This window comes from Amphibalanus amphitrite, unplaced genomic scaffold (assembly GCF_019059575.1).
Source record: "Amphibalanus amphitrite isolate SeventyFive unplaced genomic scaffold, NRLGWU_Aamphi_draft 000876F_arrow, whole genome shotgun sequence".
NCBI lineage: Eukaryota > Metazoa > Arthropoda > Thecostraca > Balanomorpha > Balanidae > Amphibalanus > Amphibalanus amphitrite.
The window spans coordinates 89,649-114,440 of NW_024882370.1; the positions used below are offsets into that span (position 1 = coordinate 89,649).

At 52.3% G+C, this 24,792-nt stretch overlaps 1 protein-coding gene across 1 annotated transcript; it reads right to left on the minus strand.

Moving 5' to 3' along the window:
- Positions 1–575: 575 nt before the first annotated feature.
- On the minus strand, positions 576–24,792 carry LOC122367546 (mucin-17-like; the record flags this gene model as incomplete). The annotated part of the gene is made up of 25 exons (XM_043340757.1): positions 576–586; positions 709–932; positions 1,201–1,451; positions 1,632–1,809; positions 2,284–2,436; positions 3,733–3,893; positions 4,172–4,342; positions 6,191–6,424; positions 7,804–7,982; positions 8,230–8,362; positions 8,657–8,795; positions 8,970–9,133; positions 9,914–10,021; positions 10,306–10,533; positions 10,726–10,865; positions 11,139–11,290; positions 11,648–11,808; positions 12,146–12,319; positions 12,483–12,748; positions 13,035–13,205; positions 13,839–14,008; positions 15,958–16,099; positions 18,267–20,609; positions 21,055–21,220; positions 21,787–24,792. Coding segments are annotated over 25 exons (9,225 nt in total), but the record flags the coding sequence as incomplete, so codon positions are not given.

Consider the following 24,792-nt stretch of genomic DNA (forward strand, 5'->3'; position numbering starts at 1 on the left):
GCGTAAAAGTGCCGCGGCAGCGAGATCTGCGCCGGACGGGGACCGTGAGGGGCTCAGGGGCTCGGCAGGGGACCACAGCGGGCGTTTGTAAGGTCCCAAAATAAAAACACTCGTGGGTTTATAAAGTACCTATAAATTAAAAGGGTTCGATGAAGCACTGGTTTATCGTAAAAACAATGTTTAATTAAATGAAATAAATGTTATATAACGTATGTTAAAATAGCAATAGAAAAAATCACAACATTTATTGAAACTACTCACCGACGTAAATCGTGAATCCACAAGCATATTCTTCAAGTTGTTATTGATAAGAAATGCATTTGGATTTCGATTTTGCTGCGCTAGAAAAAGAAGAAACAACAAAAACAGAATGTAAGTACACATCTGTTTCATGAGGAGAAGCATCTCCTTTTCTTCCAAGCGTTTTTGGCGAGCTCGTGCCAAAGCTTCGTGATCGATGGGGATAGCCGCCACCTTCTTTCGTCTCCCTGAAAAAAGATGCGCCAGGCTAGACATTATTTTGTCTAACTCAGTTCGAATGTGTGTGTGAGAAAGTTGTATCACTTCACAAAGTTCTAGTGAAGCTCTAAGCAGTGGCCAAATTACCCATCGCAGCGTCCCTTTAGCCGTTCCATCCCCCCTGCACCGCTCACAGCGCCCCTTAGCCGTTCTGCCCCCCCCCCCCTGCAGCGCTCGTGCAGCACGCACCTGACCGCGGCCGGCCGCCAACCAACTGCTCGTCGTCGGCCGGCAGCGCCTTCTCCAGGGCGGTCTCGTCGTCCACGGCCTCCGTGTCGGGCTTCTTGCAGAGGATGCTGAACACGAGCGCCACGCAGAACACCTTGGCCGGCTGGATGAAGCAGACGTTCTGCACCACGGAGAGCAGCATCGCCTTCAGCCAGCTGAGCGACTTGTCCCGGCCCCACTGCAGACTGCCGACACGGGGTAAGGGGGGCAGGGAGAGCGGATGGTCAGAGATGTATAAGTACGCATTAAAAAAAGCATGACTGCCGTTGTGGTCCAAACCGATGATTGAGCTTGGGTTAGCCGTATACGAGAAAATCGAGACAAAAAAGAATTAAAATAGCAGTCCGGTGTCTACTATCTATCAACATTAGCTGATCGTCTTCCAACGGAGGGACATGTCGAGCCATCATGTCAGCTCAGTATGACAGCCACACCCCCTCCAGCGCCACTCACCTGTACGAGAACACCATGAAGGCGGACGTGCCGGCGGCGCCGAGCACCAGCAGCCAGCCCACGTAGACGCACCAGTGCGGCAGCGAGCGCTTCTTCTTGGCCTTCCTGGCGCCGCCGAACGTCTGCCGCACGCGCTCCAGCTGCTGCTCGGCACGGCGCTCGGCGGCGCTGCGGCGAGGACGCGACATCCGGAATATTTTGTCGATCAGCAGTGACGGCGGCAGCACGATCACCGAGCCGATCAGCGACACCTGAGACAGGGAGATGCCCCGACATTAATTTAAAAAAAAAAATTATTGGTGAAAATTTAATGATAAGTGATATGAGCATCAAGCACCTAACGCAATATGTGAATAGCAAACGTATGACCCCAATAAAAGCGTTGATAGTTTGATAGACGTAACCTCCCAAATGAGTTATAATAGCCTCACCCAGATCTGGAAGGTGGTGATTGAGAAGAAGCCGAGGTTGAGCGTCTTGGATGTGGCCGGCTCGGTCTTGTAGAACATGGCGTTGACGCACATGGTGAGGAACATGAGCGCCATCACGACCGAGAGCCGCTGCACGCGCGTGTAGTTGGACCGCTGCGGCCGCACGAAGATGGAGACCCTGCGACACGCGCGGCGCCGTCGGCGGACAGGTGACGGGATCGAACGACCATCGAAATTTAGGCTCGCCTGCTACCTTGTCGCTAGCCAGGGTCTATTTCTGATTCAGTAGTAGGTTTTGCACGCAAAAAAAGGCATTTAAAACGTTGTAACAGAGGAGGATTTGCCATGTCTTTACACCACTGAGGTAGGTAGACTGTGCCGCAATGCGTCCGTGCGATGCGGCACAGAGGGTAAGACAGTAAGGCGATCTTCTTATCGCCCCTTTTCTCAGGAGTCATGCATCTATCGTGGCAAGGAATCTGCAATGTGGATCACCGAAATAAAAACTAATATATGTCCAGTGCGACCTAAGGAAAAACATCGTGGCAAGAGATAATAAACGCTGTAGACAAACTAAAAAATACAAACCAACTTTCAGCATACATCCCCAGACTGTGATAGCCGCGCCACAGTGCGGGGGTCCGGCGCTCACCACAGGTGTCCGTCGGTGAGGTTTTTCTTGGTGGTGCTGGAGAAAAGCTGAGAGAAGGAGGTGATCTCCTCGCGGCCCGAGCGCGGCACCATCCGCTCGATCATCCCGTCGTCCTCATCCACCGCCAGCCAGCGCTCACAGACGAAAAACGAACTGCAACGGGCCAGTTCAGGTCAGGTCACACCGCATAATGCCTAACGTTGATCCAGGATACTCGATAGCCGATGTCTAATGTAGGTATAAGAGACCATATATGTATAAGAGACCATATAATGTACCAGTAAAACGCCTTTTGGGCGAAGAACGAGCGAGCGAGATAGTGAGCCCTGCACGTGCAGAATGGCGAGAGGGTGCTTCCAACGGGCTTGTGCAAAGCACCCTTCTAACCGGTCGCTAGCGGTGTACCAAATTTGAACGCAATCGGCCCAGCCGTTCCTGAGATCTGGAAGCGGCATTCTGCACGTGCGCACGTGCAAACGGGGTCCAAAGTGACTTTTGCACGGCACCCTACTAACCGGTCCCCAACCGTGTACCAAATTTGAGCGCAATCGGCCCAGCCGTTCTCGAGATCTGGAAACGCCCCCTGCACGTGCGCACGTGCAGTAGCACCCTAACCGCAACACATGGGAATGCATTGCCTGGTGGGTGCCTACCTGTATGCCAAGTTTCAGTGAAATCGCCCCAGTAATTACCGAGTTACTGAAATGGGAACAAATTTGACCCCTCTTATTGTTGTATTTTGCACGTGCAGTGGGGGTCACTCACATAGATGAAGAGTATCCGACCTTTGGTAGAAGGGATGCAGCTACCCTATAAAAATGACCGCAAGACAATCGCTCAAGCCGCTGCTGAGATATGGGCCTCTCAAAATCACTACTTTTGCAAAACTGCTTGAACACCCTTGACTTTTCACGTGGCACGTGCCACGACGGTCACTGAAATGCATCAAAAGTAGTCAAATACGGGGTAGAAGGGATGGGGCTACCCAGCAAAAAAGACCGCAGGCCAATCGGTCCAGCGGTTGCTGAGATATAAGCCTCTCAAAAGCGTTACAGGCCGGGCCGGGCCGGGCCGGGGCGGGCCGGGCCGCTCATACTGAGATTTTTCCGTTATATTGAAAAGACTTCGCTTCGCTCGCTGCGCTCGCTCGCTCGTAATAAGAGACCATATATGTCACTTTTATCAATCGTATGATCAAAACCTCCCAGTCAAGCAAAAATTGCCCATTGTTCAACTGCGGTAGTTTTCGCGACCCCACAAAAAGCGTCCTTTATTTTTTAATTCAAAATGTTTGAACAGCGGCTAACCCCGTCCACGGGTCTCTCCTTTTCCAGTGTTACCCCCTGCCGCTGTGGTTGCCGCAGTTACCCCTGTCGCTGTTACCCCGCCGCTGCGACTGTCGCAGTTACCCCCGCCGCCCCGGCAGCCCCAGTCGGCCGGCCCACTCACACGGCGTCCGTCTGCAGGTCCTTGATGACCACCTTGTCCAGGTACCAGCCGGCGTGGCGGCCCGGACCCGAGTTGTCGTGCCACACGCGGATGTAGTCTAGGTGACCCAGCGGGCCGGACGTGCTCATCAGGAAGTGCACCACCGAGCCGCGGCTCAGCTCCTGGCGAACGGCCAGGAAGACGCGGTTCAGGTGGGTGGCGAGGGGCGGATAGGTTAGGTCGGAGTTCACAGGGCACGCCTAAAATGCATGAGGCTGATGGACAAGTCAGTGCGGAAAAATAGAATGAGTTGTCTAACCAAAACAGCTGATGGGACACTTATTCGTATCTAGCGACAAAGCACAGCATATCACAGCAACGGTAATTGAAAGTCCGACAATTTGGCCATTTACAGTTTGATACAGGCACTGTTGCAGCCCGGCCGGCGGCGGCCGCTCACCCGGGAGGTTCCGTCGGTGAGCCGGCGGACGCCGGTGTCGTCCCTGTCTCCGCTGACCACCAGACTGACCCGCGACCGGGTGCCGGCTGAGCCGCGCATCCCCGTGAACACCGTGGTCTGGTACAGGTAGCGCTCGTCGGCGGCGTTATCGCTCAGCGGCGTCACTCCCCACTGGAACAGACAGGGCCGTCATTCCCCCCACTGCACAGTGGGGATTTTTCCGATCTAGCGATTATTAATTCAAAATTTTTTTTTTGATTTTTGTTTATTTTTTGTGTCAGTAGGGCTAAGAAATGTCTGAATTTTTCATATATGGCATTGTTTTATCTGTATGTCCACAGCAAAACTAGGAAAAATGCGCCCAAAGTTCACACTCATGTGTGATTACTCAATGGGCTCAGCAAGGCCCGAAAGTATAGCTCAATTTCATTGTCCTGTCCTGTTGGTTTTAATCTTGCGAGGTCTCAAAGTTGCATATCGTCTGAAAGGCACCTTTATTAGGAATGGAATGGCAAACAGAAAGTATGCCACAACCTTACTAAGGTCACAAAAATGCCCTTTACAAAAAAACCTTACAGACACCATATTGAAGGAATGGTGTTCTAAATAAATGTAGGAAATCAACAATGTTCTCCACACTTTTCCACTCCGAAATATATCCTATCGAATTCGCCACTTTCTTTTGCACAAGACAACGCCTAGTTTGGCTGCCGAAACTTGCCTGAACACGGAATATTCACATTAGAGTATCTTAACACCCCACTCGAGGGCAAACAACACGATATAGGTATGTTCCGGACATAGGCGAATAATTTTACATCGTGATTTATATGATGCATATTTTCTGAGACACATTCATTAGGAATAGGATGACAAGCGTAAATTATACATACCGTAACCTTATTAACCATCGCACTTGTGGGGAGGGGGAGGGGGAAGGGGTCGGATAAAACCCCTTGGTTTTCCGCAAATTACTCGCGCCAAAAGCGGCCGATCGCGCCGAAACTTTCGGTACCCTCGAGATCATCAATTTTACATCTAACCTAAAAATTTCATGACTCTGACCCAACTGACCTTTGACCTGTGGCATATTTCTCGAGACCATGTTTGGCCGGAATCGCGATTCGGCGTATGCCAGCTCATATTATCCGCGGTTTCCAGTCTTTTTGTGGTTTTAAACGTTCAAATATGTGAAATGATGTTGGTGCCATGCATAATGGTGGGTGTCAAGGTCACGTGAAGGTCAAGTCAAGGTCATTGACCTTTTGATGACCTTGGTTCACTTTTTCGAGTTTTACTTGTTTCTAGGGTAGTTTTTGGTGCTGATTTCGATTTTAGCAGCCATTTGAATATTTACGAAGTAGTTCTAGTGCCTTCGTTCCATGTTACGAAGCTATCAGTAGTAGGTGACACTTCTATGGATGGCCGGCAGGACGCCTACTAATTGATCTAACCTGACCTGACCCGACCTGGCCTAAATGCATAAAGACATCGTCTGTGATCAAAACTAACATGAAATTCGTGATCAGCACCCCAAAATACCCCGTAACACCCTAACTTTGCGAAGTTTCAAGAGGTCTCGATTTCCCAACTTTAGTTGGGTACTGACTTGGAAAGGCAGCTTATGACCTTGGACTTTGAAATTAGATATATTCAGCCTAATTTCGTCATAGGAGGCACGCTTGACTTTTCCGCGAAGCTCTAGCTTGATCAGGGGCCAAACGGCTGAGCGGGGGGTCCAATTGAACCCCCTATACTATGTTGATTATGCACATTTACAGGTAAAATTCTCATTTTGGTAAAATTCTCACCAGGACACACCAGCCAACATCTGTGCACAATCTGGCTACAATTCTACCTATGGTTTGCCCTCTACGAATAAATACGTGCTAGATCGGAAAATCCCCACTGTGCACTGCAACAAACAGGCCAGTCTGTCTGCCTACTGGACGTAGCCACGGTCCATGCGCCGCGCCGGCTAATGCTGTCCCCCACTGACCCCTGGTACCCCTCCCTGACCTTCTGGACGTCGCGCCGGTCCATGCGTCTCGCCCAGACGACCAGCACCAGGTAGATGGCCACGCAGCAGCACACGAACACCAGCACGGCGAAGTTGTCGCGCAGCTTGGCGCCCAGGTTCGAGTAGGCCGCCGCGAAGTCGATGGTGTTGGGCGGCACGGCGAAGTCGCTGCCGAACGCCGTCAGATGGTTGCAGAGGCAGTGCGCGAAGTGGGTGTTGGTGAGCGGGCTCACCTGAGAAATGCCAGGGAGAGGGAGGCAGCGCAGAGTGTCAGCGAGTTTCTGCACCGAGTGTTGCTGACTGGCGACCGGTAATTTCGCTGCAATGCTCGTCTTGATTCTCACCGTAAATTATGGTTCCATTTTTGCAAGGCTTGCTCAAGTTATGCCATTCAAATAGAACATTTTTTCCCAATAAGTTTCGATCAGGAACAAAATTAAGAGGTCAGTCAATGTGCGGAGAACGTCAACGACATAGGTCATAGATGCATAAAGTGACCTCCTACTAAGAGTCAACTAGCATCTCCAGTACGACTATAATTTACATTTTAACCCTATTCCTGGCGGGCTCCGCCGGGACAAGAAACTGGCGGGGGGGGGCCGATTCGGCCCCCCCCCCTGAGATCTCGAGAACGAATCAAGATAGCGACAAGCGGTAAACGGCATCGGATACGCACGGCCAAGATCTACAATTTTTACTAAGGTCATTTTCAGGTCAGGTCAAAGATGACGTCACAGGGGTCGAAAAAGTCAAAATGGCGGCGCTAGATATGGAGAGAGTTTTTCTCGAATAACTTTCGAATTAGTCAAGATAGGAACAAACTAAGGGCATCATCGTGATCCTCTCGTCAATCCGCATCGAATAATATATATGTTGACCTCGAAAGGTCAAGGTCAAAGGTTGACCTCAGGTCACGTGACCTCGAGGTCATCATGTATATCATTCCATGCGTCTTGACGAGCTGAACACAATGAGACCATCCACGCGTCTGTATCTTGTTCCTGTACGGAGTTATTGGCCAAAAACCTTTGGTGACCTTTGATGACGTCACATGACCTCACAGCTGCCCAACAGCAAAACAGACCTCAAGGTAGTGAAGGTTGATCGTATATGAAGTCATGTATGGTATATGGGGCCATTCCGACCCGTTTTAGTGGTAAAAACAGGGAGTTGATTTTTCCCCCATTGACTTATAATGGGGAGGTCGCGAAATTGACCTGACCTTAGGTCACCGATATCAAAATTCCGAGATATACAAATTGCACATACTGGTACCCTAACTAAACCCTGAAGAGAAGAAATTGATCGGTCAAAAACTCTAGCTCTGGCGTGATTGCAAACTTTTCTGAGGTAGGGTCACCAAACCGCCTCTGGTGACCTGACCTGAGGTCAGATCAACTCAAAATTTTCAGACATGTTGCGTAGAAGCCTTTTAGGAAAAGTCAGAAAATTTGAGCTTCCTAGCTCAACGCGTTTGGGAGAAATAACCAAAAAACCTCAGGGGGGGCTCCTGAGGCCCCCCCCCCCCCCCGCCAGGAATAGGGTTAATGCTATTATACCCAGAATTGGAATGCAATGGCACACAATGTCTCGCTGAGCTTGTCCTGCCGACCTTGCAGCCGTTGGTGGCCCACTGCTGGGTGGTGTCGTTCCAGAACTTGCAGGCCGGCGTCGCCATGCGCACCGAGTAGCTGCTCAGGTTGGCGAACTGCCACGGGCTGGGCGTCGAGTGCTTGCGGTAGTCGTACGCCTTGGTGGTCTGCTCGGGAACGTCTATCTCGGACTCGTTCACTGCCGGGAGCGGTTAGGAGAGATGAGCTCACCATAAATATATCGTCACAACCCGAATTGTAAGGCTATATATTCTAAAATGAGGACGAAGTTAAAATGAAAAATGCGCTTCTCGGAACTAACAATTTCGTCCATAAGCGATATGTCACAGATCAGCGTTAAGTCATCTGAAAGTACGCCTTAGGTGACTTGTGCAGAGGCTCTGTGACTGGCAGAGGTCCGTAGCTCCGCGGCTCGCGCGCGTCACCTTGCTGTTTGACGACGATGCTCCACTGTCCGGTACCGCCCAGCACGCGCACCGCCTCGTTGTTGATGAACACGGTGTGCCGCAGCTCGTCCGTGAGCTGCTCACTCATCTTCAGCCGCTCCGTGGCCACTTTCTGAAACATCCCGCACCCGGCAGTCAGCCGCCCGTGCTGCTCGGAACACGACCTCTGTCATACTGGCTCTATCGTCCAAGCGATTATTATACTACATACTTGTATCACATGTATGCCATGATGCAAAAAAAAAAACTGGCTGATGAACTGAGCAGCTCTCTACTGTCGTCACAGTGAGCGCCCCGGGTGTGCGCGGGCCGTAGCTCACCCTCTGCTCTGCCTGGCTGAAGTATGTACCAGTGGTGGCTCACCCTCTGCTCTGCCTGGCTGAAGTATGTACCAGTGGTGGCTCACCCTCTGCTCTGCCTGGCTGAGGTACCAGTGGTTCTCGTCCAGCTCGTGGGGGATCACGAACGCGTCATCGTAGTCGTCGGCGGCCGCCCGCCGACCTCGCGCCACCCAGACGATGAACGTGGCCTCCGCGTCCGAGGCACTGTGGAAGTGCACGGGGTATCAGATGACGATCTCACAGCATAGTTCACTCCGAGCACATCACTTCATGCAAAGCGGGAGTCTATCGCAATCGCTCTAACACTAAATAGAAATAGTCGAACGATCGACTCATCAAATGACTTATTGCTGTGCCACTGAAGGTGTGTCATCTCACTTGAGGTGGAAGAGGATGCTGCTGTCGTTGCTGCGTATGTCGATGAAGTGGACGGTCTCGTAGTTGCTGTCGCCGTTGGTGTACGGCTGAACGCGGGTGAGCCGAGGCCGGTTCGACTCGTCCATTATCATCCGAATGGCAATCGGGTCGCTGAGGCCCGAGACCTGAACAAAGGCCCCAACTCATTAGACATCGTAGCCGTCACGTATGTAGATGTACCAGATCAGTCCATCACACATGTCAAGGTATTCGGCGAGAACAGCTTCTTCACAGAGCAGGTGTGGTCACTACGATAGCATAAAATGCGTGTTCTGGATACTTTGTCTATCACCTCTCCTCACAGTCTACAGTCTATAGTATAGACTGCGTAGACCATATAGACGCAAGTGGGGCGAGAAGATAGGCTATCTCCTCGCCCCATTCGCGTCCATCTCTCCTCCCCTCTCCCGTCAATCCCCTCTCACCTCCCCGCCCGTCTATTCTCCCTCCCCACTCCCGTCTATCTCCATCACTCTCACGTCTACACCTTCTCCCCTCCCGACTCACGTCAATCTCCATCAGTCTCACGTCTACACCTTCTCCCCTCCCAACTCACGTCAATCTCCATCAGTCTCACGTCTATGCACCTTCTCCCCTCCCGACTCACGTCGATCTCCATCAGTCTCACGTCTATACCTTCTCCCCTCCCCACTCACGTCGATCTCCATCAGTCTCACGTCTACACCTTCTCCCCTCCCAACTCACGTCAATCTCCATCAGTCTCACGTCTATGCACCTTCTCCCCTCCCGACTCACGTCGATCTCCATCAGTCTCACGTCTATACCTTCTCCCCTCCCCACTCACGTCAATCTCCATCACTCTCACACGTCTATACCTTCTCCCCTCCCGACTCACGTCAATCTCCATCAGTCTCACGTCTATACCTTCTCCCGTCCCGACTCACGTCAATCTCCTCCCCCGACTCCTCACTGATGGCGAGGGACAGGACCGGCGTCTTTATGTAGGCCGCCGACTCGTCCCACGAGAACGGGTTCGCCGCCTGCGACATGGACTGAAACGCGGCCAGACGCTCCGTGAGCCGTGAGCCGCAGCGGGGGAGACAGGATGTTATCGGCATCAGCTCAGCAGGCACACAGTGGACTACTATTGTTCAAATGGATGTTTTGCTCATAATATCACAGATATTAATTGGAAAGTCTAATGATTGGCTGGATGGAGTGACTGGATGGAGAAAGTGAGTGAGTGAGTGAGTGAGTGAGTGAGTGAGTGAGTGAGTGAGTGAGTGACTGGGTGAGCGGTTGAGTGGCTCGGTGAGCGGGTGAGCTCAGTCCGCACCTTGATGTCCACCACGCCGGTCAGGGAGATGTTTCCGCCGAGCATCTGTTCGGCCGAGGAGAGCGCGAAGCCGCCCTCGTCCGACTCCACCGTCTTGTTGTCCATGCTCTCGGGCAGGTCGCGCTGGCAGGTCAGACTCATCCCCAGCACCTGGATGGTGACCGGCTCGGAGCCGGGCGACATGGCCTTCAGCACGCCCGACGTCAGCTCGCTGGTGATGTTGTTGACCTGCGGACGGAGGGCACCGCTCCTGAGATGTGATCTGACACACTGTCACAGCGTGGTCGTGTGAATGTGCTGTCGACCATCCGACACTTCGATACATCCACACGATGTCACACTTGAGACACAAGCCCTCAGTGACGGCGGCGAGTGGGCCCTACCCCCGCTCGGCAGCGGTAGGTAACCGCAGCCACTCACCAGCAGTGTGATGGAACGCAGGGTGTCACGCTGCTCGCGGGCCGTCCCGCTCTCGGCGCCGCCGGACGCATCAGACGTGACGTTGGTCCCCGCCGAGCGCTGGGCGGCCGTCAGGACGTTACCGACGGCACTCAAAATACCTGCCGGACACGGCCGGGGGACACGATGCGTCAGAGGTTCTGGGTGAATGAATGAATGAATGAATGAATGAATGAATGAATGAATGAATGAATGAATGAATGAATGAATGAATGAATGAATGAATGAATGAATGAATGAATGAATGAATGAATGAATGAATGAATGAATGAATGAATGAATGAATGAATGAATGACGAGTGAGACGAAGCAAACCACCCCCGGTGGCTGGCGCTGGCGGTTTTCTGCAATAGGGTGTTCATGAGAGTACGCACCGGCGGCGGCGTCCACCACCTGTTCGCGCGGCGCCGCCGGTCCGGCCGTGAAGCTGACCAGCTGGTTGGACATGAGCGCGGCGAACTCCAGGGTACGGTTGGTGGTGGCCGGCGATACCTCACTCGGCTCTCCGGTGGCCGCTCCCAGCGCCCTGGGGAGGGGGAGGGACGGGGGGACCTGTTAACGGCAGCACTTGAGGGGCTATAACTGCTATTGAGCATATGTGACCGCGCCGGGTTCAATGTTTGAGTGCATCCAATAAACCGAATGGGACAAAAAAGCGAACGACGAAGATGGAGCAAACCCATGGAACCTGGGGGCCGCATAGCAACAGCGCTGATACTAGAAAGGGAGCCGACTCCTTAAAACAAAACAATTGACCAGAGCCAGAACGATGCCGGGGATCTAAGGAAATTCAGCTTGCCCTACCAAAGTCCGTCTGAAGCCCCCCCTGCCCCCGCTGGGAGCCCACCCAGCCCCCCGTAACAGGTGAGGCGGGGTCACGCACGAGGAGGCCGTCTCCAATTGCTCCAGGCTGTTGACTGGTGACGAGGTGATGGCCTCGACGAACTTGTCGCGGAGCTCGGTGCGCTGCTGCCGCGGGCTCACGGTCGTCTGGTTCGAGGCCGGCGCCGGCGTCGTGCTGTTTGTGCCATTCATAATCGGACCCTGAAAACAGGCGCCACTCTAGATCAAGAGCCGATCATAAACGTTGATTTCTTGAACGTGTTTGATATTCATATACCGTCATCAATTTAGACTTCATCAAGGTCCTATCACGGCACATTAACTCTTTTGTCCTTCCGTGGGTCATAACTAAAGCTTGACACGACAATGTCGCTATTGAGCAGAGCCTCACTAGCTTATTAAGCCTAATCATAACCGTAAAGTCTTTGGCTGTTCAGGCTCCCACTAACTCTCGTCCCCCTCCCACTGAAGCGGGATCACCCATCCCGCTGAAAATTGAGAGGCAGCTCTCCCCCTCGCCGGGGGTCAGGTCACTGACCTCAGTGACGGCGGCCGGCTGCTGGGCGGCCTGCTGGTTCAGCTGGTGCGCCATGTTGGTGATGATCTGGCTGGCCTGCTGGGTCTGTCCAGCCGACATCAGGCCCTGCACGCTGTCGCTGGCGTCTGTGATCAGCTCCGTCATCTGGTCCTCGGTCAGCTCCGGCTCCGTCACCTGGGAACAGCCGGCCGGCGGCGGTGACCGCGCTGTAAATAACACATCCCGGCTGTCCGCGGCTCTGTCAGTGAGAATATTGCACTTCTGCTATTGTATTATGCTGAGACACGCGCCTGGTGTGGCGGCGGGCGCGGACAGGGCGGTTCCCGCGGCCACCCACCTGCACACTGACGGTCATTTCCTGAAAGTCGCCGAGCGGCTGCACCACGCGCACCAGCACCTGGTGACTGAACTGGGCGCTGGCGTTGCCGGCGGGCAGCGTGAGCCGCGTGCCCTGGGGCTCTGCGCCGTGTGAGAAGATGCGCCGGCCGCTGGGCGCCTCGGCGCTCAGCAGCCACGACAGGTAGGTGAGCCCGTCGGCCGTGTCTGTGGTCGGGTTCAGCCAGCCGGCGCAGAGCAGCGCGAACTCCGTACTGAAGGCCACACCTGCGGATCGCCAGCGAGAGGGGTTCGGTCGGCGGCCGTGGACGGGGGGGGGGCAAATGGGGCACTCGGATGGCAGCAGTGAATAGTGCGGTGAACTTGGTCAGGAATGGGTGTTGAATTCATAGCAACGCCAGCTTATCATTTTCCGTCACCAGCCGTATTCATTCAGTTCCCGTAAATTACCATTTGAAGCCACGGCTACAAATCGCAGCCATTCATGTGATTCCCTGCGTCTGTACCCGTCCCCCGTCCCGTCCCCGTACCAGCCCCCGTACCGGGCCCGTACCTGAGGGCGGGTCGATGCTGCAGGTGCCCCCGTACGGCGGGCTGCTGGTCACCACCTCCTGTTCGGTGAACGCCGTGGCCAGGCCGGGCGTTTTTCCGTACAGCTGCATCACGTACCGCGTGCTGGGTTGCAGTGAGTACGGGCGAAGAACCAGACCGCGCGAGACCAGGCCTGGAAGAGACGAGGTGACACTGAACGGCTCGATGAGCGCTGTTATTTTGACCGAGCTGTCGAGTTTGGCTAGAGCATCCGGTACTGGATATCGTACCAAATAATTGGCCATTAGCTGATGAAATCGCAGGTCCTGCATTACACAAGGCTTCGTCCTCCGTAAAACCAGCGAACGGTCATGCAGCGCGTTAGATTCTTCCCTAATCGATGATTTATATTGCTTCAAACTTCTAATGCTTGTAATTGCTGGCGAGCCATACGCAGAAACAAGCAACTATAAAAGCGTGCAATTACGAAATTATCCAACAGTCTTGAACTACGACTCTCAATGCATAATAATATAAATTTACAAAGAGCTTTAGTCTCGGATCCGCAAGAGCTATTATGTTACTTAACGAATAGTCTTTGCTGTCGGCCTTATCGATCAGACACCTGCCGCGGACCCTGGCTCGGCGGCCGTTTCTGACAATGCTGCGCCGCCGGGCAGCGGTGCTATGCGGCACAGTATACCCACAGTGACGAAGCCCGATAAATCGGCGGCGGTGCGGCTGTTCGGGCCGACACTGCCGGATACCCTGCCTGCCCCGCTCCGGCTGCTCCGGACTGCTCCGCTAACCCGGAGGTCGGACTGACCTGCTCCCTTGGTGAGGCTCTCAGCGTCCGGAACCGGCTCCCGGTGGCCGGAGCCGTTCACCCTGTAGATTTTCCACTGGAAGAGAACACTCCGCTGGCACGACGGACACTGGCCCAGCAGCGAGAGCTCCCGATGCGGGCTGGCCAGCTCCCGACAGTTGGTCATACACCTGAATAACGGTCACATGGGAATCGGTCACAGCTTTACAGGGAAAAATAGGATTTGTGGCCTTGTTGTGCTTCTATCTTTTATCTTCTAATGTGTTGCGATGTCATAACACAGTCGCATGCCTATATAAAGACACGTAAAATACGGTAAGATTTACATTTTAGTATCTACATACACACTGATCGCTGATCTATGGGCGAAAGAAGGGTCGGAGACTCGGTATCATAGGCGTCGCCAGAGATTGTCGGTTGGGGGGGCAAAATCAACTTTTGTGTCAAAACTTGCCTTTCCCCAGTCTTTACTCACTCGTTTTACATATCATTCGACGCGCAATGGTGCGAGGAATCCGATGGTGACAAAGGTTTCCTTCTAGGTATGACATGTAATTTTTTACAGAAAAAAATCGAAATTTTGAAATTTCATAACAAAACGACTGGTAGAATTATAGTGGCTGCGATTGCCGACGCACTGCAGAGGGCCCCTGTGAAGACGCTCGACGCTCATGATCATTACCCATTAAGAGGTGAAAAACGCTCCATTTAATCGGATCACCCTGCTAGAACCTCCATTCACGCATGCATGCAGAGGTTTTACGTGAAATGCATAGGACTTATCCCAGCCGCCGATCGTAGCTAAGTTGGGCATTCGGCGGAGAGTGAATGTCGGAAGTGTGAATCGGAATTCGGAAGTAATTCATCTTTGCTTCAGTGAGATGAAGTGTTTTGTTCACTCGAGTGTGAACAAAAGTTTCTCGTTTTTCGTGTGAAGGGAAGCGCTGCAAACGCGAGCAAAAACTGTTAAACGGAACCAAAAGTAACGCACGGCATAGCGGCAAGGGATCCCGTAGAGATAGGTTTGTGACTTCCAGGCCATTTCAGGCCACTCAGGGTCAGTACTGACTCTCAGAAGCCTGCTTAGGATCCCGGAGATCGACGTGGGTCACCTCAAATATTTACGTGTACGTGGTGCTTTAGGGCTTTCCGAGCCCAAGATGGGGCCCTCAGAAGCAGTGTGGGCGGCGGGCGCTAAGAGACTAGGCCCAGGGTGAGCCTGGAGCCCTCGGATAGCAGTGTGAACCCTCGGGGTCTGTGTCGAATCCCTAAGGACCCTACGTAGGGACATAATAAACATGTGTTGCGGACCTCAGAGGGACACGTGGGCTGTGACCCCTCAGATGCCGGCTTGGGGTTGGCAAAGTCTGTCGCCTCAAAAATTTGGCTGAACTATCAAAGGCCAGTTAAGGTTCTCAGAAATGTTCGAAGGCTCAAAGATCCCTGTATGGGCCCTCAGAGAACATGAACACCAGTGGGACTTTCAGAGGCCGGTTTGGGCCCTCTGAAAGCTTCTTAAGGGCTCACTGGAGCTCCTTCGGAGCCTTTGTTTAAAGCAAGCTCATGAGCCCTGCGACACTTGTACGGTAGGTACTTGAGCCTGTCGCAGACATTTGACGAGTTGAGAAAGGCCCCGAAGATTTCGTTTCACGCTTTGAACAAAAATTGTGTCAGCACTCCAAAACTTATGAAAATCAGCTGTAAAATGTAATAAAGAACGAACTAGGAACATGCAATGAATCACAGCATTAACATTTCCGAGTATGGACTCGGAGTCTTGAAGATTTTGGCGACTGCGAGTCAGACTCTGGTTTGAACTGCACGCTCAAACCGAGTCTGACCTCACAGGCATTCTCAGAAAGGTACCCCCATTTTTTCCCGACTCCAAAATCTCATCGGATCTGTATCGATGTCAGGGGGTGCCCGGTCAGAGGTTGGGGGGGCAAGTTGCCCCGCTTGCCCCCCGTGGCGACGCTAATGCTCGGTATCCTGATCACGAGTAGCGAAAATCCACACCGAGGGCATGCAACTGACGATAGCTCAGTCGCCCGTCGCGCGCTAAAGCACCTCAGTGGCTTAGGTGACACACACGCAGACACGCAGACAGGCACTGACTCACTTGATGTTGGTGGAGGGTGGGTCGCCATCCTCGATGCGGATGGACTGCACGGCGCGCGCTGTCTTGGTGCCGGCCGTCACAAGCACCAGTAGGTGGATGGTGACGTTGTGTGGGGAAAAGTCCGAGCGGAGGTCCAGTCTCCCTGTGGAGGGGCGCAGCAGGGGTCAGAGACTGAGCGGAGGCTGAGACACGAGCATTACAGCGGACCAGCGCAGTGAATTGAGGGCGGATGGCACGCATGATAGCTTGTGTTCACTTGTTCCGAGCACGATATTAAAACTGCTCCAAGATGAGCTCACATTGCGCCTTGCCCTAAGGGCAATGCAGCAGTCAAATCAGTTCCATGTCACTCTGCTTTTGATTACGTTACATCGTAAGGGGTCCCAGGACAATTATAGTGGGTGATGCACAACAATCGCTTCCTTGCTTATGAGGAGTAATCCTCCAACCTTGACCTTATTTGCAATTTTAAAACATTTTAAGCTTAGCTACAAAGGAATCAAAATGCTGTAATAAAGCTGTCGATAAAATCGATATCAACTCGAAGAAATCATTGAAACAAGTTTTAAAACGTGCTAAAAAATGTCAGTTATTGCGCTTTAATTGGTTTGCTGGTGCGGCAGAGGGTTCCTGAATCTCCATGCTTTCAAAACCATCCATTTCTCGTCACCTGGATGCTCGTTCTTGTTACAAAATGTATTGGGCTTTCTATTGACAGCAGTGGTTGGACAATATACTTAGAAGTGCTATCAAAAATATTTAATGTAAGTAGTTAAGTCATTTTTACGCTGTTAGGGATGGCAGTACCCCTTGCGAGGATCAGGGAAGACGTGCCAGGATCCACCTCTGATTGGTTGGCGGGGAAGTGACTGCACCTTATATTTGGCCTTAACCCGCGCCCTGCTGGGGGTCCTGGATTTCCACGCCCTGCTGGGGGGGGGTGTGTTTGAACACCCCCCCTTGTAACTCGGCTCCTGGGCCACGTAGCGATACGCGGAAGGCGGCGTTCGAAAGAGCGTCAAAAATAATGAGGAAATCACTTCGGTCAATTTTTTGGTCAGGTCAAAGGTCAGGTCACCAGAGGTCATTGAAGGCAAAATTTCGCCGATTTCCAGGTCGAATGTCGAAAATTTCCAAGAAGCCAACGCATAACTCGGGAACCAATAGAGCTGCAGCGCCGCGGAAAAGCGCATTCGATAGCCCTATTAATGCCCTTTCTGAGTAATTCCCTCAGATTTGACCTAACGTCAACGGTTTTGCCTGCAGGGGGCAAAAACTGCAAAAATAGCCGATTTTTTCGAAAACAGTTTTTCTGCAATAACTTTTGACCCAAGCCTTGTACGAGCTTACTTTTACCGGCATCGTGTTCCTCTCGTCAAGACGCATCGAATGAACTATGACTTGACCTTGAAAGGTCAACTTGAAAATTTGACCTCAGGTCAAGGTCATGACCTGACCGGAAAGGGTCATGTTGCATATCAGTCGATCCGTATCGTCGAGCTGAACACATCTAAGGCGTTTTCATCGCTCTAGCATGCCTCTATCAAAAGTTATTTGCGAAAAACTGTTAGATACCATTCGTGACCTAAGATGACCTCAGGGCATAAACAAGGGTCACGGACACCATGTTCAAGTTCAGTGTGTCTAAACCACTTGTAATTCGGTGTTTGGGAGTGTTTATAATGTCTTTCATCCAAAAGAGGCGCATTTCAATTTTCTCCCATTGACTTATAATGGGGAGGTCGCAAAATTGACCTGACCTTAGGTCATCGATATCAAAATTCTGAGATATACATTTTGTACATGCTATTGCTCTTAGCAATCGCTGAAAGTTTCAAAGTGATCGGTCACTCGGTGTAGCTATGACAGACATTGAAAGTTTTTATGAGGTGAGGTCACTTCAAGTGACCTGGTGACCTGACCTTGAATGACCTTGGTCTGAAATTTTCACAACATGTGTAGAATTGATGTATGATAAGGTGTACCAAAAACGGCGGCGCCGCCGTTTTTGAGATATTCGCGAAAAACCACAAGGGGGGGTGTTCAAACACCCCCCCCCCCCAGCAGGGCGCGGGTTAAGTCAAATCACAAATACATTTAGCTGTCTTACGTAAGGAAATATCAATGTGTTTATACAAACATTACACATCAAAGTATACTTAATCGCTTCAGCTAACCAAGGAGGAAAAATAAATTTCACAATTTAGGTCATTTGCTAGACGTTGATACCATGAAAGAGTATGCATCACTTTGAACAGAAATTGGCCAACAATCATGACCGGACGTCTGGGCCTGATCGGATGCCCCACCTGTGTTGTTGCTGACGGCCAGCCGGCCGGGCCCCGTGCCGAAACAGCCGCCGCCGTCGTTGGTCTCGTCGATGAAGATGGCTGTCTGCGGCAGAGCGATGGTCTGCGCGTGCAGCGGGTCCGGCTCGGCCTCACCCTCTCGGTAGCAGAGCCAGGTGAACACCCAGCTCCCCGTGTCCTCCGGGATGTCGGCGTCCGGGTCGCTGGACAGCGAGACAGCGTCCACGCTGAACTCGCTGCCGAAGCCGATGGCGCGGCCGCGGCCGCCGACCAGTCGCAGTCTGAGCGGCGCGCGGCGCACGAACAGGTACACGCTGGCCGACTGCCACACCTCGGGCACTGCCGTCATCGTCACCGTCAGCGTCAGGTTGTAGAACGCGCCGGCCTGCAGGGAGCCGGCCGCCAGCATCACCGAGGTGAGCGCGCCGCTGCCGGCAGCCGACAGCGCCGGCAGCGCCACCGGCGTGTTCGCGTACTCGAGCTCGCTCACACGCGACAGCAGCGACGACGTCCAGACGAACTCTGCCGAGCTGGAGGCTGGGCAGTTGAGCGTCACCTCTCGGTTGATGAGGACGTTGTCGGAGCGGGTGTGCACGCGCGGCTGGTCCACCGTGCCGCCGGAACCCTCGATGTGCACCGATGGATAATTGCAGGGCCACGATGTGATTGAGACGGTGCTCGCCGTGAATGACTGCGCGATCGAGTTGAACGCCGTTGCCTTGGCGTAGAACGAGCCGGAGTGCGGGTAGTCGTGGAGGATCACCATCGGGGTGGAGACAGCGCCGCCCTGCACCGAGTACACCTCTCCCGGGCTGATGTCCTCCAATATGTTCTGGCACGTGCTCTCGTCGGCGCCGTAGAGCGCCTTCTCGCCGTCCCCGAAGTCGAGAAGCAGACAAGTGGCCGTGCCGAGCCGCTCAAAGGTCAGCGTCAGCGGGACTGACTCGTTGAGACGGTGTGGCCTGTCGCTGGTCAGACTTTTGACAGCCGTGCGCTCCAGCAGGTTGACGCTGATGCTGGCACTGACCGACGACAGGGCGTTGGAGGCGGTCACCAGGAAGGTGTGCGCGCCGGCCGAGGGAGGCCGCAGCGTCAGCTCCGGCTGGCGGCTCGTCCTGGTGACGTCAGTGCCGACACGCTGGAAGGAGTAGGTGACGCTCGAGCCCGCCGACAGGCTGGCCGACACCCTCACGTCGTGTGTGGCCGGGTAGGTGCCGTTCGGCACGCGCTCGCTGAAGAACGTCTCGCCGGTGAGACGGTTCACGCCGGCGGTGCGCAGCGTCAGCTCGCCGATCCTCTCGAGCACGACGAGCTGCGCGGTACGGGTCCGGGAACCGAGCGGGTTCGAGGCCGTGAAGCGGACGGTGAACTGGCCGATCAGGGAGTGCGCTCGCTCCACCACCTCCCGACTCGTCGCGTTGCGGATCGTGCTGACGTTGCCGTCGCCGAAGCTGAGTGTGAAGGTCAGGTCGGATCCCGCGGTCGCATCGAGGGTGTATGTGTTGGACTGCGAGGCCAGCGAGGCGTCTGAGGAGAGCTCCAGCGAAATGTCGCCGATTGGCGCCACCAGCTGCATGACGGCAGACAGGACTGCGGAGCTGGCCGCGTTGGAGCAGTTAGCGGAGAAGGTTCGGGTGCCCGGCGACACACCGGCAGTGTCCAGCGAAATGGATAGTGCTGTCAGCGGTGACAGATTTGATTGCGCGGTTCCCGAGCGGTCTCCAAACGTCCACAAGCAGGTGACGCCAGAGAACGAGCCATCCAAACTGATAACTTCAACTGCAGTCCCCGTCTCGATGTTGACAAACTCATCTGCAGAGAGGCTTAACTTCCCCGCCAAAGCTCTTCGAACCAAAACCGTCTCTGGAATCGTGAAGTTCACATCACTGATGGCATTGGCAGCTGAAAGCTCAACCGTGAAGTCGCCTTCATTCTCGTAGACATGGCTCGCGTACATCTCTGTTGTGTCGTTGACGGTTTGCGTTACGTATGAGGCGTTCCCGTCACCCCAGTCGACTGTGAGATGCACCACAGAAAAGCCGTCCAGCTCAGCCGCTAGGGAAACATCCTCGCCCAAGGTGACGACCTGAGGATCGACGGCGGCCACAAGGCTTTGGATCGGCTCCTCGAAGATCAGCTCTCCGGAGAGGGTGAGGTTGCTGACGCCGTTGGCGAGGGAGGCGGTGACGGTGTACGTGCTGTTCTCCAGCCGGCTGAAGGGGAACGTGTGTGTGAACACGGCCGGGGCGGGCCTCGGGTCGGTGTTGACCACCAAACGGTCCTCGGACGTGCCGTCTCCAAAGGCGACCACCACTGATATCAGCTGGTTCACGTACGCATAATCTGCAAAAATACATAACAAGGATCAAAATGTTTATGAAGCTCAACGGGAAAACAATGTAAACCTGTTGGTCGTTGGTTTTCACGAGAGGGAACATCATCCAATTTCATATGAAATAAACCGATCATTTTTACCCCATCACTCCTCAGAGATCCCGTTGAAGGTATGCACTTATTGTCACGATTTTCGTTGTGAGCTCAATAGTAATGGCGAAAGCGACGGTGAAAGTGCTCCTTCAGATCCGATTTTAGCATTACATTGATGACAGCGTAAAGAACGAAATGAGCGACCAACCATTAGATCTGGTGGTTTCCCCCTTTTCACTCGTTCTGATCTGCTAGTGATGAAAACACGTAGAAATGGTTTTCGTCTTAGCAGACGCTGCCAAATACCTATCTTCGAATGTGTACTGCAATTTGCCAGTCACTTCAAAACCACTCCACCTACCTCCGAATGACAGGCTGATCTCGGACGTAGCCTCGGGAAGAATGGCTGGAGAGCCAGTGGACAACGATATGCCGGACAGGATCTGCTGCACTTCGACGCTGGGCTGCTTTATGAAGCTCGTTTCGCCATTGTTACACTCCACTGTTGCAACGTTAAGTCCTTCCGACTGTAAACAAAAGGCGTAGGATGCTGAGTCACAAGGAATGAATGTGGTTTGTGACTCAGAGTGACAGGTCTCGGTTTTACCGAGCAAGTGATAGTGGTGCTAACTTCTACTTTGTTGAAAACGCATCTAGAAAGATGCCTTAAAAAGATAGAAATCCACTAGACGAGAGACAAAGGTATCTTTGATATTTTAAGCTCAATGGTACAAATCGTCTGATAAGCAGCATGACTTTTTCCGGTCAGGTCCCTGACCTTAACCAAAGAACAAATTGTCCGGCATAACTATAACCGGGAAATCATATCTTTTGCGACGCGTCTCGATAATGCAAACACAATGACGGCAAAACAAATGTCGTTCCATTTGCAGGTCTAACGTTATTTCAGCAAATCGGTTTCCACAAAATCGTTAATTTTGACGGATTTCTCACTGCTTAGAGGCCAAATGACCTTATGCTAAAATCCAAGTCATCCTAAACGAAAAAAATAAAGCTATCGACTTATTCTTCCGCGACAATCACGAGTGTGATACTTGACTTCTCGTAAAATGGAAGCAGCCCTATTTCCTACCTCCTCCCCGTAGGTGTGATGCCTTGTAACTGTGGCGCCGCCAACCACTGTCAGAGATTCTTCAGCGCGTCCAGCGCCCCAGAGGATGACGCAGGTCAGGAGCGACGAGCCGTTGTTAGTCAGCGCCAGGCCCGCAGGGACGCCGACAGCCGCGTACGGCTGCACGAACTCCGCCGAGAAGTCCCGGCCCAGCAGTCCGGTGACTGCTTCGGTGGACGCTACCGCCGTCACCACCTCGGGCGACACAGCAGTAGACGAGGGTAAAGACGCAGAGACAGAAGCAGCAGTTGTTCCGACGCTCAAGCCTATAGATATACCAGGCGAAGCACTACTTGAAGGAAAGGCAGAACTGAGATCGGTTACAGACGAGGTAGTGCCCAGAAGACCCGATTCTGTCGTGGACGTAGATCCAGTAGTGGCTAAGAAAGCGATATCGGTAGTAGCTGCTTCGGAGGTATGAGCTATGCTGAAGTCAGAAGAAACTTGCTCAGTAGAAAACACCGAGGTAAAATCAACTGAAGTCGGTGAAGAATTAGCTGAAGTAGTTTCGGTGGTGGAAATAAGCTCATTGGAGGACATGGAAGAAGTAATGGCTACTGAGCTGGTGTCAGTTGTGATTGGTTCACTGGAGGCTACGGTAGTTACGTCAGATGTAAGTGGAGCATTGGTAACTATATGAGTAGCGTCAGTTGTAACCGATCCAGTGGTAGTTGCAGTAGTAGCTTCACCTAATACTAGTTCAGTTGTAGCTGCAGAAGCCATGTCAGTTGTAACTGGTCCAGTGGTAGCTGTAATAGTGGCTTCAGTTATAACTGGTCCAGTGGCTTCTAGAGTGGTAACTTCAGTTGTAACTGGTCCAGTGGCTTCTAGAGTGGTACCTTCAGTTGTAACTGGTCCAGTGGCTTCTAGAGTGGTACCTTCAGTTGTAACTGGTCCAGTGGCTTCTAGAGTGGTAACTTCAGTTGTAACTGGTCCAGTGGCTTCTAGAGTGGTAACTTCAGTTGTAACTGGTCCAGTGGCTTCTAGAGTGGTAACTTCAGTTGTAACTGGTCCAGTGGCTTCTAGAGTGGTAACTTCAGTTGTAACCGGTCCAGTAGCTTCTAGAGTGGTAATTTCAGTTGCAACTGGTCCAGTGGCTTCTAGAGTGGTAACTTCACTTGTAACTGATCCAGTGGCTTCTAGAGTGGTAACTTCAGTTGTAACTGGTCCAGTGGCTTCTAGAGTAGTAACTTCAGTTGTAACTGGTCCAGTGGCTTCTAGAGTGGTAACTTCAGTTGTAACTGGTCCAGTGGCTTCTAGAGTGGTAACTTCAGTTGTACCTGGTCCAGTGGCTTCTAGAGTGGCAACTTCAGTTGTAACTGGTCCAGTGGCTTCTAGAGTGGTAACTTCAGTTGTAACTGGTCCAGTGGCTCCTAGAGTAGTAACTTCAGTTGTAACTGGTCTAGTGGCTTCTAGAGTGGTAACTTCAGTTGTAACTGGTCCAGTGGCTTCTAGAGTAGTAACTTCAGTTGTAACTGGTCCAGTGGCTTCTAGAGTGGTAACTTCAGTTGTAACTGGTCCAGTGGCTCCTAGAGTAGTAACTTCAGTTGTAACTGGTCTAGTGGCTTCTAGAGTGGTAACTTCAGTTGTAACTGGTCCAGTGGCTTCTAGAGTAGTAACTTCAGTTGTAACTGGTCCAGTGGCTTCTAGAGTGGTAACTTCAGTTGTAACTGGTCCAGTGGCTTCTAGAGTGGTAACTTCAGTTGTAACCGGTCCAGTGGCTTCTAGAGTGGTAATTTCAGTTGCAACTGGTCCAGTGGCTTCTAGAGTGGTAACTTCAGTTGTAACTGGTCCATTGGTTTCTAGAGTGGTAGCTTCAGTTGTAACTGGTCCAGTGGTGGCTGCAGAAATAGCGCCAGCTGTAACTGGTCCAGTGGTGGCTGCAGAAATAGCGCCAGCTGTAACTGGTCCAGTGGTTGCTATAGTAATGGCGTCAGTTGTAAGATATTCTAGGGTAGTGACAGGAGTGGAGTCAGTTGTTACTGTTCCAGTGGGAGCAACACTAGCAGCGTCAGTTGATACTGGTCTAGTGGAGCTAGTTGTAACTGGCCCAGACGTTAATACAGTAGAAGAGTCTGTTGTAACTGATCCAGTGGTAGTGACGATAGTAGCATCACTTGTGATTGGTCCATTGGTAGTTATAGTGGTGGGAAAAGTTGCAGCTGGTCCATTGGTAGCCAATGTAGTGGCATCAGATATTACCGGCTCAGTGGTAGTTACAGAAGTGACGCTGGGCACTGAAGATGCAGTACTAGATGCCACAGCATCAGCTGATGTAAATGACACTGATGTAGCTGCTAATGTTGTGTCGGTCGCTGCCGGAGACGAAGTGCTACTCGAACTAACAGCAGTAGAAGTCTCATGAGACGATTCTGATGTAACTTGATTCAAAATTTCAAATCCAGAAGCTACTGTGGTTGAAAACGGATTCGAGGAATCTCCCGAGGTAGATGGCAAAGACGAAACTGATGAGGACGTTGATGCAGTAGAAGCTTCATTTGTAAATGATGCTGTTGAAGAACTTCCATCAGCGCTTACCTCTCCGGTGCTACTTACGATTGGCGTGCTTAACTCGTTGGAAACTGTGGTTAAAAATGCTCCTTCAGTTCCAGAATTTGTAACTGTTGAAGTAGGAAATGAAGTGGCATCATTAGCTGATGACAATGGCAAAGTTGCCGTTATGTTTCTAGGTGAGTATGATGTAGTAGCAGCATCGTTACTGACATTTTCTGACACTTGTTCAGAGGACACTGCAGCAGAGAGGTCAGTTGTAACTGGTCCAGTGGTAGTTACAATAGTAGCGTCAGATGTAACTGATCGAGTGGTAGCTCCAGTAGTGGCTTCAGAAGAAACCGATCCACTTGTTGCGACTGTGGTAGCGTCAGTTGTAACTGCTTCAGTGGCAGTCGCAGTACTACCTTCGGAAGAAACTGAGCCAGTGGTAGTTACAATAATAGCGTCAGTTGC